The following is a 13415-nucleotide window of genomic DNA, read 5'->3' on the forward strand; positions in this document are numbered from 1 at the left end:
TCCTCATCGCGAAGATTAGCTCGAACCCTCTCTATGAGATCTGCCACAGAAGAAAGGTCACGTAGTGGATCAAGGCGAAGAGAATATGTTCCTCCCCGACGTTTAAGCTTCCTGGAGTCCAGAGACATTCGAAACAGTGGTGAACTGTACAATAAATCATCGTTCCATGGTTCCTCCCATTCAGACATTGATGAATACAAGAAAAGAGATTATTTGCCTCCCACACGTCGTACTTTAAGATTATTGGACAATAACAGTAGCTCTGGGCTAAATCAGAGAGGAAGCTCTGCATCAGATACAGGAGATTTTTATACCCACAAACCTTGGGATACAAGTAGTGTTCTTCCACCATTACCCCATAATGCACTGTCATATAGCCGTCGTAAGGATTCTACGACAACAAGATCGTATGGAAGGCAGCGATCTGCAGATACAATCGATAGTTCGTATGGATCACAGCTGAACAGACACGTACCTGCCAGAATTGTGGAAGCTGCCAGTGAGGATATTCATGATCGTCCAAAGCATTCAGCATCTCTTCCTAGCATGGTAGGCGGTAAAGGTTCTGGTTTCAGAATAAAAGGTAGCACCCGTGTACCAGTATCAGGTGGAATCCAGTCTGGTCATAGTCAAAGACAAAGTAAACCTGATAACCAACCAAATGACAATGTATTATCAAATGATGTAGTTAATGAACTTACCTCTACAAAAGAAAATACGGAGTCAAGCACTAACATCTCTAAACCTGTTGAAGTTGATATTCCTAAGAGAAATTCCATCTCTGAAAATGATCTTCTAAAAGATGATGATTCTGAGAAAAGGAATTGTAGTCAGATTCCATCTCTGTTACGTTTTCGATCATCTTCGTTGTGTCGTGAAATGGGAGTGTCAAAGTCTCGAAATACTGGCTCAGAAGATGATCGCACATCTTCTCAATCTATTCCAGACCGTTCTATATTAAGTAAATTCTTTCGACATGGTTCAGAGGAAAGAAGTACTGGTAAAGATGATTTCTCAACAGAAAATAAAGAAGGTGCTGATGGAAAGAAGAAAACAAGGAGGATCTCAAGGTTTTTAAGACCAGATTTCTTTGATACACCACGAGAAGAAAGCTCATTTGTCAAAGAAAAAGAAGCTCAGAAAGCAGCTGAAGAAGAAAAGAAGAAGGCTAAAAGAATTGCGAGGCGAGCAGCCCTTTTAGAGAAGAAAGAAAAGGAGGCTCAAAAATTGTTGAATGATAAAGAAACATTAAAGAATGAGTGCCTAGAACAAACTTCTAATGATAAAGATGACACTTATTCTGAGATTCAACCATCAGTGAGAGAAATCAGTCTTCAGTCTGGAGGAAATGATGATGATAACAGTGATGCAAAATTCACTTCAAAACCAAGTGACAATACAACCACTTCAAACACTGGTGAAAATGCTATTGAGAAATCAGGAAATGGGACTAATAATAAAAATCGTTTTCTGCATTCTTTGGAAAAGAAGTGGGAAAAATTCAGGTCATCCGGTGATGATTCTAATTCTACAGCACCTTGTGGGAAAAGTCGGGTTGAAAAAGCTATAAAATCATTAAGGGAACGTAGTGTTGCTCCTCGTGGTAGTGATCTGATGACAACTGAATCTAATCTTTTGAAACGTGCAGTATCTGTGGATGATATGTGCACAAAAGTAAAGGTTCCAGTTACTAAAGGAAATAATTCTAGCAGCAGTAAATTAGGAAGTAAAGTAAGTTCTGTTCTTGGTCTGTTCCGAAAAATGGAGGATTCACCTGCAGATGTACAGAAGCTTCCACAAACCGTTAATCGCCCATCTTTACTTCTTTCTCGTTTAAGACGCACCCAGTCCGTTTATGCAGGATCACATAGTGATAGTGTATTACATGCTCATTATCAAGAAATGTTAGATTCTTCAGTTTCAGCAGCAGTTGTATCTGAAAGCCAGGGAAAAGATAATGCCAATGAATTCACTGAAAGCAGGAATGATAGCATTTCAAATGATGTGAACTTGAACTCAAAAACACAGAAAACTGTAGATTCTCCTGTTGAAAACACCACAGTTCCTACTTCAGCTGGAATTGTTATTGCTAATCCATCAACCAATGTAGCAGTTCAGAATGCTGAAAAAAGTCAAAAAACTCACATCAAACCTTTAACATCTGAAACACGAAATGGAAAAAGTTCTAATAAAGTACTAGGTAAAACTAAAGTAGTCAAAGAAACATCACATCAGAAAGAGAGCATCTCTTTGGAGAAACAAAAATCAGGAAGCACAGGAATATCAGAAACTTTAAAGTCAGTCTCTGGTAAACCAGTTGTCAGAAAGAGTAACCCTAAGAAAGCTATAGGAAGCTCCTCATCGAGTAAGGTGACATCAGGTACATCAGATATTCAAAAGGTTAAGTCTGCTCGTTTGCTAGATGATGGTAAAGATCTTGTGAAGTGTGTGAAAGATGTTTCAAAATTTGATGGTAAGAAAGGCTCACTAAATAGTGAACTGTTACATAACACTCAAAATATAGAGGAAAATCAACAAATTGTTGAAAAGACTGTACCTCCACCACTTCCCACTGCTGCTTCTCAAGAAAGTTCAGTTATATGTGAAAAAGAAATAAAAGTACCCGAGTTGAAAGCATCACTAACATTAGAACCACATGAACCACATACAGAAAACACTACAGAATTAATTCATGAAACTTGTTCTATGCAAAACAAAGGTGCTGAGGATTCTTTAATGCAGAAAAATGACACTAAGAGGGAAAGTGGGGAAGAGTCTCATGAAACTGTCAATCCTAAATCAGAAGTGGATACTCAGAATTGCGAGAAGACCCCTCCCTCATTAACACATGATTCAGCTGGTCATAAAGTAGATAGTGAGAGTTACATGGTGGATCGTGGATCTGAAAGTACTAAGAGTAGTTTATCTCCTTGCATAGACTCTGTGAATGCCAGTGAAATGAAAGCAGCTGTAGTTAAGAAGCTAGATTGTTGTTCTAAACCTTCTGAAGAAATTGCTACTCCAGTTTCGCTTATAGATGAGTGTGAAAGTTTGGACTCATGGTCTGTATGTTCGGATTTTGAAAGTCGTGATTTTTCAATGTCACCCCTTCCATATCCTAATTTGGATGAGGAAGCAACTGAAAGCGTTGAAGATCGTATTCGTCGTAAAAGTTTTTACTCTCGTTTTAATGATGTAAAGAAGAAAAGTCACAGAAAATTGTCCCCGTCTTATGTTGGAACACAAAATTACAGTGCTCAGCAGCATTATAAAAATCAAGGAAATAATTTGTTATTTAGTCCACAAGATCTAGGATATCATGCACCTTCATACAGCCGACAAACATCCTTACCGACAAGATCTCATAGTGCTACAAATAATTCAACCTCCACAGATAACGAACCTCAGAGTTATGAACTGCACAATGGCTTTGATGATAGCTCTCGTGATGAAAGGAAAAAATCGGTAGAAAAAAACATAAAAACTGACAAATATTTAAACTCAGAGGAATTGAAGGTAGTTCAAACTGTACCTCCAAGTAATAAGAGTAGCAGATCACTGTCACACTCGGATGTTGATAAGCAACTCAAAACAGGTCCCAGTCATCTTTTAAGGCCTACAGACTTTACTCAAGATGTAATTAGAAGATCGTCACTAAGTAAATCACGACTACCTACTGCATCCTGGGAAAGACGTGCTTCAACTCCAGTAGGATCTAGAATAGCTATCCTCAGCAACAAGAGTGCAAGAGCAGGCAAACAAGCAGATACTACAGCACCTGAAGGGGAGAACTTGCCTCTTGATGGAAAGTATGACAGGTAATTTGTAGACATTATTATTATATTTATTGTAAAATTCTGTCCAGCTTCTTAGCTCAATGTTCAGTGCAGTGGTTTTCAGTTTGGAGCATCCTGGCTTTGATTCCTGGCTGGGCCAGGAATTTTAACTGTGTATGGTTAATCCCTCTGGCTCAGGTATTGGGTGTTTGTGTTTGTCTTATTATACTCCTCTTCATTTAGATACAACACACCATACTACCAACCATGATAGAAACATGCATAGTGAATACATTGCTCCATATTGGGGTTAGAATTAGAAAGGGCATCCAACTGTAAAAATGGGCATAATCCTCATCAAGTGCTGACCTCAATAAATTGGGGAAAATCTTAGTGGTGGTGGTGGTGGTGGTGGTAGTAGTAGTAGTAGTAGTAGTAGTAGTAGTAGTAGTAGTAGTAGTAGTAGTAGTAGTAGTAGTAGTAGAAGATTATAATATGATTCTAACGAGGTGTGGATGATAATATAGTGAGCCATACTGATTCTCTGACATCTCAGAATAGCAGGTATCACCATGCTCTGGTCACTTCTTCCTTTCTGACTCGTGAAGATATTGCATTTAAATGTTCCTATGTTGTTTTACTTGTTTATATGTGTTCTTCATATCCTTACCCACATAAGAAGTTCATACCTTCTATATGCTTCTTATTTGGCCTGATTTATCACCAGAATACTTTTTTTCAGCTGGCTTGAAAAATGAGAACATAGTCTGCATGGGATAGAGTACTTAGTAATCCAGAGATGGTTTTATATTTACTGTGTGAGAAAGAAGAACGATTTTTAAAAGTAATGTAAATACAGAATTTGAATTAGTTAGAACATAAGGGTACTGACCAGGTGAGTTGGCCATGCGGTTAGGGGCGCGCAGGTGTGAGCTTGCATCTGGGAGATAGTGGGTTTGAGCGCCACTGTCGGCAGCCCTAAAGATGGTTTTCCATGGCTTCACATTTTCACACCAGACTGTACATTAATTAAGGCCACAGCCACTTCCTTCTCACTCCTAGGCCTTTCCTATCCCATCGTTGCCAAAAGACTTATCTGTGTCGGTGCAACGTAAAGCCAATTCTAAAATAAAGGTATCGAAGAGCAAATAATTTAGGAAAATACTATTAGGGAATGGTTGAACTAGGAGAAGGCTGAAGTACAGGGGAGGGGGGCTAGAAACGCAGCCAAACAAGCAATTAATGACTTGGTTGCAAGAAAAGCATTAGTTGCAAAATGGAATTTTGAGAAAAGTTATCTGAAGTTTTGGGAAGTGTATGAAACTTGAATAATACACTAAACTCTTAAAACAACCTATTTATAGTTATCAAATGTGAAACTAGACACATTTTATGGTATTTTACATTACTATACATCCCATTTAGAAAAAATATACTGTATTTACTCGGGCGTATCATGCACTTTTTCACCCGAATATTCGACTCCCCTGTGAACCATGTGACCTTGCTGCAGTTGGGAGGCTTGCGCGTCCCAATGAAGCAGATAGCCAAGCCGCAGGTGCAACCATATGGGATGGGTACCTGTCGAGAGACCAGCCTTTCTGAAGTTAAAAAGGCGGCAGTCTAGATGATTGACTGATGTGGCCTTGTAATCGTACTCAACATGCTTAGTTCTGTTGATACTGCTGCACGACTGAAAGCAACAGGAAACTACAGCCATAACTAACAACTGAGGACATGCAGCTCTCTCTGTATGAATGATGTACTGATGATGGCTTCCTCCCGGGTAAAATATTCTGGAGGTAAAATAGTTCCCCATTTGGATCTCAGGAAGATGGATACTAACATTTTGCGAGTCAGAGCGTGGAATGTTAGAAGTTTGAATCATTGTGGTAGGTTAGAGAATCTGAAAAGGGAGTTGGATAGACAGACTTAAAGTTAGATGTAGTTTGTATAAGTGAAGTACATTGGTAGGAAGAGCAGGATTTTTGGTCAGGTGACCATCAACACAAAAATTGAACAGGGGAAATGCAGGAGTTGGTTTAATAATGCATAAGAAAATAGTGCAGCGGGTAAGCTACTATGACCAGCATAGTGAAAGGATTATTGTTGTCAAGATAGACACCAAGCCAATGCCCACTACAATAGTGCAGGTCTATATGCCTACTAATTCAGCAGATGATGAGGAAATCGAAAGAATATATGAAGAGATAGAAGATTTAATACAACATGTAAAAGGTGGCAAGAATCTAATTGTGTTGGGCGACTGGAATGCAATGATAGGCCAAGGAAGAGCAGTAGGAGAATTTGGATTGGGACAAAGGAATGAAAGAAGAAGTCGGCTGGTTGAATTCTGCACCAATCACAATTTAGTCCTTTCTAATACATGGTTCAAACACCACAAATGATGGCTGTACACATGGAGATGAGACCTGGGGACACTAGAAGGTATCAAATAGACTTCATTATGATTAGTCAAAGATTCAGAAACCAGTTTTGGATTGCAAAACTTTCCCAGGAGTAGACGCTGACTCTGATCATGACAGGTTGGTCATGAAATGCCATGTGAAGTTGAAGAAATTGAAGAAGGGAAGGAATCCAGAGAGATGGGATCTAGACAAGTTGAAAGAAAAGGGTGTGAAGGATTGTTTCAAGGAACATGTTGCACAAGGACTAAATGGAATGGTTGAAGAAAACACAGTAGAAAAAGAATGGGCAGTCATGAATAATGAGGTCAGTAGGGTTGCTGAAGAGATGTTAGGAAGAAAGGAAAGATCAACTAAGAATCAATAGATAACTCAGGAGATACTTGACCTGATCGATGAATGATGAAAATACAATAATGCAAAAAATGAAGGGGGCAGAAAAGAATGCAGGTGATTAAAGAATGAAGTGGATAGGAAGTGCAGGGCAGCGAAGGAAGAATGGCTGAAGGAGAAGTGCAAGGATGTTGAAAGTTGTTTGGTCCTAGGAAAGGTAGAAGATGCTGCATACAGGAAAATCAAGGAAACCTTTGGAGAAAGGAAAACTAGGTGTATGAATATTAAGAGCTCAGATGGAAAATCACTTCTAGGGAAAGAAGACAAGGCAGAAAGATGGCAGGAGCATATCCAACAGTTGTATCAAAGGAAGAACGTAGATGATATGGTTCTGGAACAAAAAGAGGTTGTTGATGCTGATGAAATGGGTGACCCAGTTTTGAGGTCAGAATTCAACAGAGCTTTGGGAGACCTAAATAGGAGCAAAGCACCTGGAATTGATGGCATTCCCTCTGAATTACTGACTGCTTTAGGAGAAACCAGCATGGCAAGCTTATTCCATTTAGTGTGCAAGATGTATGAGGCAGGAGAAGTGCCATCTGGTTTTCAGCAGAATGTTGTTATATCTATTCCCAAGAAAGCCAGTATTGACAAGTGTGAAAACTACAGCACCATTAGTTTAGTTTCCCACACCTGCAAAATTCTCACATGTATTATTTACATAAGAATGGAAAAATAAGTTAAAACTGAGTTGGGAGAAGATCAATTTGGCTTCAGAAGAAATGTAGGAATACATGAAGCAATCCTGACTTTATGTCTGATCTTAGGGAATCTCGCTTTATGTGCCCATACCATCTTAATCGGCTCTTCTCTATTCTATCATTAATTTTTTCCACTCCAATTTCTTCCCGGATTTTCTCGTTCCTTATTTTGTCTCTTCTCATCATCATCATCATCTGTTTACCCTCCAGGTTCGGCTTTTCCCTCAGACTCAACGAGGGATCTCACCTCTACTGCCACAAGGGCAGTGTCCTGGAGCTTCAGACTCTTGGTCGGGGGATACAACTGGGGAGTATGACCAGTACCTTGCCCAGGCGGCCTCACCTGCTATGGTGAACAGGGGCCTTGTAGGGGGATGGGAAGATTGGAAGGGATAGGAAAGGATGAGGGAAGGAAGCGGCCGTGGCCTTAAGTTAGGTACCATCCCGGCATTCGCCTGGAGGTGAAGTGGGAAACCACGGAAAACCACTTCGAGGATGGCTGAGGTGGGAATCGAACCCACCTCTACTCAGTTGACCTCCCGAGGCTGAGTGGACCCCGTTCCAGCCCTCGTACCACTTTTCAAATTTCGTGGCAGAGCCGGGAATCGAACCCGGACCTCTGGGGGTGGCAGCTAATCACGCTAACCACTACACCACAGTTTTGTCTCTTCTACTCTTCTGTATCAGGGACTGCTTGGCCGAGGCGGTAAAGGCGTGCTCGGTTCACCCAGATGGACTTGGGTTCGAATCCCCATCAGGAAGTCGTAAAATCTAAGAAACGAGATTTCCACTTCCGGAGGTGCATATGGCCCTGAGGTTCACTCAGCCTACACCAAAAATTGAGTACCAGGTTAATTCCTGGGGGCAAAGGCAGCCGGGCATAGAGCTAACCACTCTAACCCATCACGTGCCGAGGTTAACAATGGTGGAAGCCTTTACCTTCCACTCCTCCAAGGGCCTTATGGCCTGTACGGAGGTGATTTTGCTTTGCTTACTCTTCTGTATCATACTCCTCAAGAACTTCATTTTGTCTGCCTGTATTCGACTCTCATTGTCATTGTCATTGTCCAATTTTCTGCTCCATAAGTTGTTATGGGTAAATAATACATCTTGTACATAGTTTCCTTTGCTTCCACTGGCACATTTTGTCCCATAACATGTTTCTTACATTATGATAGAAACCACTTCCAGCTTGAATCTTCTTACTAATTTCAGCATCCAGTCAAGCATTCTCCATTAATTCACTTCCCAGGTATTTGAATGTCTCCACTACTTCCAGGGGCTTGTCTGCAAGTCTAATCTGACCTTTCCCTTCTTTCTCCCCTCTAGTCATAACAAGAGTTTTACTGTTTTCTACTCTTATTTTCAATCCACATTCTTTGATTTTCCCATTCACCACATCCAACTGTTCTTGAACATTCATGTCCTCTTCTCCTCAAATCACTATATCATCTGCAAATATCAACATGTTCATTTCTCTTCCTCCATATGCTGCTTTTGCTGTTCTCATGATGGCATCCATTCCTGTCGTAAACATAATTGGTGATAGAACACTTCCCTGTCTCAGCCCATTAATGATTTCGAACCAACTTGTCTTGCCAACTTGTGTTTGCATGCAACTACAACATTCCTTGTACATTGCCATGATCATTTTTATTAATCCCTGTCCAATTCCTTTTTGCACCAAACTGTCCCAAACTTTAGTCCTGGGGACACTGTCATGTGCCTTTTCAATGTCAATGAATGTCATCACCATATCATTCCCATACTCCCATTGCTTTTCCATGAATTGTCTCACAATGAAAATGGGCTCTGTTGTTGACCTTCCACTCCTGAAACCAAATTGATTTTCCAGTATCTGCTCAACCTTATCCTACTTTCTAGTATCCTCCCCATTATCTTAGCAACATGGGATACCAGCGTAATTCCCCAGTAGTACTTCAATACTTTATTATCGCCTTTCTTGAAAATTGGGATGATTATATTCCTTTCTGCCAATCCTCAGGGACCTCCTTATTCTCCCACACAATCGTGAGAACTCAATACGTTCACTGCAGGCCTACAGCTCCAGCTGCCTTTAACTTCTTCACTGAAATTTCATCTATTCCAGCAGTTTTTCTATTCTTCACCTTTCTTACTGCCATTTCAATTTCATTCATTGTAATTTCTTTATCCATTTCTTCATCAACTAATTGCCTTTCCTGGTGGTCCATTGAATGACTGTCATTAGTTCTCCTGTTCAGCAACTTCGGAAAATACTCTCTCCATCCATTTCTTATTTCTTCTGGCTTTGTTAATATTATGCAAATAAATGCAGTATATAACAAAAATATAGTTAACGCTGTTCTTGTATAAACTTGCTACATTCTCTCCTTCATACTCCTGATTTAGAATGCTTTTGAATCGTTCCATTGTTTGATTTTAAGAATTTACACAGGGACAGCACATCTCATTTCTTCACAGGTTTATGGTTTCCACCAGCTTGAGCTCTTTGTAAGCTATAAAGGGACAAATATGGATTTTTAAGAAAACCTGACTGAGCAAGTTGGCCATGAGGTTAGGGGTGCATAGCTGTGAGCTTGCATTCGGTAGATAGTAAGTTCAAATTCCATTGTCGACAGCCTTGAAAATGGTGTTCCATGTTTTCCCATTTTCACACCATGCAAATGCTGGGTCTGTTCCTTAATTAAGGCAACAGCCACTTCCTTCCCACTCCAAGCTCCTTCCTGTCCCATCATCACTATAAGACCTATCTGTGTCAGTACAATGTAAAGCCAATTGAAAAAAAAAACTGAATATTTGATAGACTGCAGTACATGTGTACCACTGCCTTTGCACTGTATGGCAAACAAGAATATTTCTGAATACAAGAGCTGTATCCTTTAGCCTGTGGTGTCTGATTGGATCCAGTGCATGTGAATGATGTTTTATTAAAGAAGCTTAATGACATGAAATGGTTTAGGTGACTTCCTGCAGTCCTCTGTAATTTTTTATGTATTCAGAGGGTATCTCTGTATTTTAAACTCTCTTAATTCAACTATCTCGAAACTTCTCTTGCACTTGAGTGACTTCAAATGGAAAATATTTGTTCAGGTTCACCATCAAGAGATCTAGCAAACCATGCTATGAAAATAGAGACCAGTGCTCCTTAACATGATTCCATACTTTTTGCCAAACCTTGTTGGATACTATTATTTTCACCCCTATAGCAGAAAAACACACATAGTTGTGAGTATTTTGCCTGTGATGCAGCTTGTTGGTGATCAATCTCTGATGATCAGGATTTCTGATGCATATAATGCTTCAGGCTTAATTATCACGTGTTTAATTTAGCGATCCAAAATATTGATATTTGCTGTACCTCTTCCATATGATTCTATAAGCTTTATTAATTTAGAAGTTCTCTCTTTGTTTGCTTCATGATTTAATCTGGATAAATGGATAATTTCTCCTAAGTATTTGAAATTATTTACCTGAGGATTTTGCCAAACTGAATTACCACAGGTTGATTGTGTATCTAGGAGATCCTTCCATGTATCAGGTTTTCTGATGTGAGATTTGGAGTCCAGATTTTAGATACAGTTACATGAAGTGTTTCCAGGGACTGAATTGCTTCTTGCCTATTGTTGGATAGAATTACCGGATCATCCATCATCATCTATTATAATTTTTTAAAATTATTATTATTATTATTATTATTATTGTTATTATTATTGTTGTTGTTGTTGGGTGCGTGCTTTATTTTTTTTTATTTTTTGAAATTAGAAGCTGTTTACCTGTAACTGAGATTTTGTTCACATTGAGTCTTTTGCTTGATGTCCACAACACAGTGTGAAACACGAAATGTAACATGGAAAGGCCATACAGAACTGTTCCGGGAAGCTATGCTACTGTATGTATTACCACTAGTAAGCCTAATACAAAGCACTTCAAATAACTAAAGAATATCTTAACCGACTAACAAGTAACAGAGTAGGAATGTCAGTACTATCTCTAAGCTGTTCCAAAATTATCACTCACACGTGTGCTCTTAAGCGAACTGGTGTGCTTCCTTATGGAGTCTAATATCCATTAGCCAATCAGAAACTCCCTTTCCTTGGTTTAGCTGAGACAGTTACTTTTGTATTTGGGTCTCTGGTGGAACATGATATTTCATTAGCAGCTTACTGTGATGGAACAGGTTATATTATTATGTTACGATATATAACTCCCATCTCTAATATGTATGTTACTTCTCGGGCCTGAGAGTCTACATTTTTCTACTTTTTATGCCACCCTTGGGTCTGTAGGTGTTAATAATATTATTAATTGAACTGAAAGATATGAGACTGAGAGATTATTGATAATTTGATTATGTATAAAGTGACTGTGTTGTTTGTAAGAATGATTTTAATTTGTTTTTTTCAGGTTCACTTCAGAGTCTTCTCCCTCATCTTGAGCTTGGAATGAGATCATATCATCCAGGCTAGCTGGGCTCATTGCACTGAAATATGAAGAGAGGGTCCAAATCTGTGATCTTTCATTCCTCTATGTTTCCCTCATGTGGTACTTCCCATATTTATTAAGCTGTATGATCATAAAAATATTCAGTGGACTTGTGTATGCAAACTGGACTGATTCACAATGTAGTGATAACACAATGCAATAACATCCAATTGTTCTGGGTTTTTTCTTTTTTTATAATGTGCTGTGAAGGATATGAAAACTCTGGATTTAAGGGGGGGGGGGGGTGAATTTTAAATGAAAGAATGAGCATGGCCATAGTGTCAGGATTGATGCATTAGACTGATTGTTTTCTGATCAAAATTTGCTGTGTATATGCAGTCTTGTGATGTAATTTCTAAATGTTTATTTTGCAAAGTTTAAATATTTCCATTATTGTAACAATTCTTGTAACTATATTCACAAAGTTGTTATTTGCAAATTACTTCCATATCAGTTACATGTCAAAAGATATTTTATTTCATTGAATTTATCTGTCACATTTCAAGTCACATAATCTATTTATATTGAGATGTCATATAAGTGATCACTCTGTAGACATGATTACTATGGCCTGCATATGTATGTTTGTATTTTGAATGAAGATGTAACAGTTCTGCTTTCAGTCATGTGACTGCCGTTTCCTTGTTAACTAGTGTACTTACTGAGCACGTGCTACCATGGGCAGTGATGATAGGTATGTGTGCCTTACCTTACCCCTTCCATCATATTCTTTCATATTTTTTCCTCTTTTCACTTATGTTGATCAAAATTCTAGCCTACTGGAGATATTTTTTCATCCTAATGAGATAAAACTACCTCTTTGTAATATCAAGTGTTGATCTGAAGGTTGTGATATTGTTAAATTTTCAACAGTTGTGCAGAAACTTTATCCTGACCTGCTTTGCTTACAAATTGTGTTTATAGTAGAGCTTATATATATCTAAATAATTGAAGTGAATTGCACAGTCTGTTGTTATTTATAACTTACATAGTGTACTGTACAGAGTTTCTACAATAAATGTAATATTGTACATAAACTTAAATATTCATATATAGTGTAGCTTTACTGCTTTACTCTGCATTCCTTGTGGATGCTAGTACAGAGCATTGAATGCCACAGAATGTTGATATAGACATCCTATTTTAAGGTAATTATATGAAAATACTGTTAAAATATTAGAAAAGAAATGGACTATTCAAGAAAGCTAATTATTTCAAAAGAAACATATTTTGTCAGGCATGCATTTTAGAAACCTAATTTTTTGCATTATATATCCGCAGTTGTTTGGAGAAATGTTTGTAAATGCTGTGGATCTAATTAGTTTATTACATAGATATTGGTACTGATTTTAGTCTCCTGGAATCAACCTTATTGATTATCCATGGACTGCTATGCTTTATTCTTGAGTCAGGAGATATGATATGTGTCTGTTGTTGATTCTCCTTATGCTGCCACAGTTGCCAATCTGATCCCATGAGTATTCTGAAGGTACTGTACAGCGGGAAGGGGGTGCTCTTTGATCAAACTTTTAGCATGAATTATGTTGGTTTCTAGGGTTAATGCTACTGGATGCCCTGATGAACTGAACTCACTGAACCAATTAAAAACTGAAGCCATGTAGGAAAGACATCTC

The 13415-nt window shown here is 38.6% G+C and overlaps 1 protein-coding gene across 1 annotated transcript; it reads left to right on the forward strand.

Moving 5' to 3' along the window:
• The first annotated feature begins 417 nt into the window (after positions 1 to 417).
• LOC136864236 (uro-adherence factor A) lies at positions 418 to 12781 on the forward strand. Its single transcript, XM_067140971.2, has 2 exons — positions 418 to 3818; positions 11704 to 12781. The coding sequence occupies exons 1-2, from the start codon at positions 547 to 549 to the stop codon at positions 11732 to 11734; spliced, it is 3303 nt and encodes a 1100-aa protein (XP_066997072.2). The 5' UTR covers positions 418 to 546; the 3' UTR covers positions 11735 to 12781.
• The last annotated feature ends 634 nt before the right edge of the window (positions 12782 to 13415 follow it).

The sequence above is a fragment of the Anabrus simplex genome, chromosome 2, assembly GCF_040414725.1.
Source record: "Anabrus simplex isolate iqAnaSimp1 chromosome 2, ASM4041472v1, whole genome shotgun sequence".
Classification (NCBI taxonomy): Eukaryota; Metazoa; Arthropoda; class Insecta; order Orthoptera; family Tettigoniidae; genus Anabrus; species Anabrus simplex.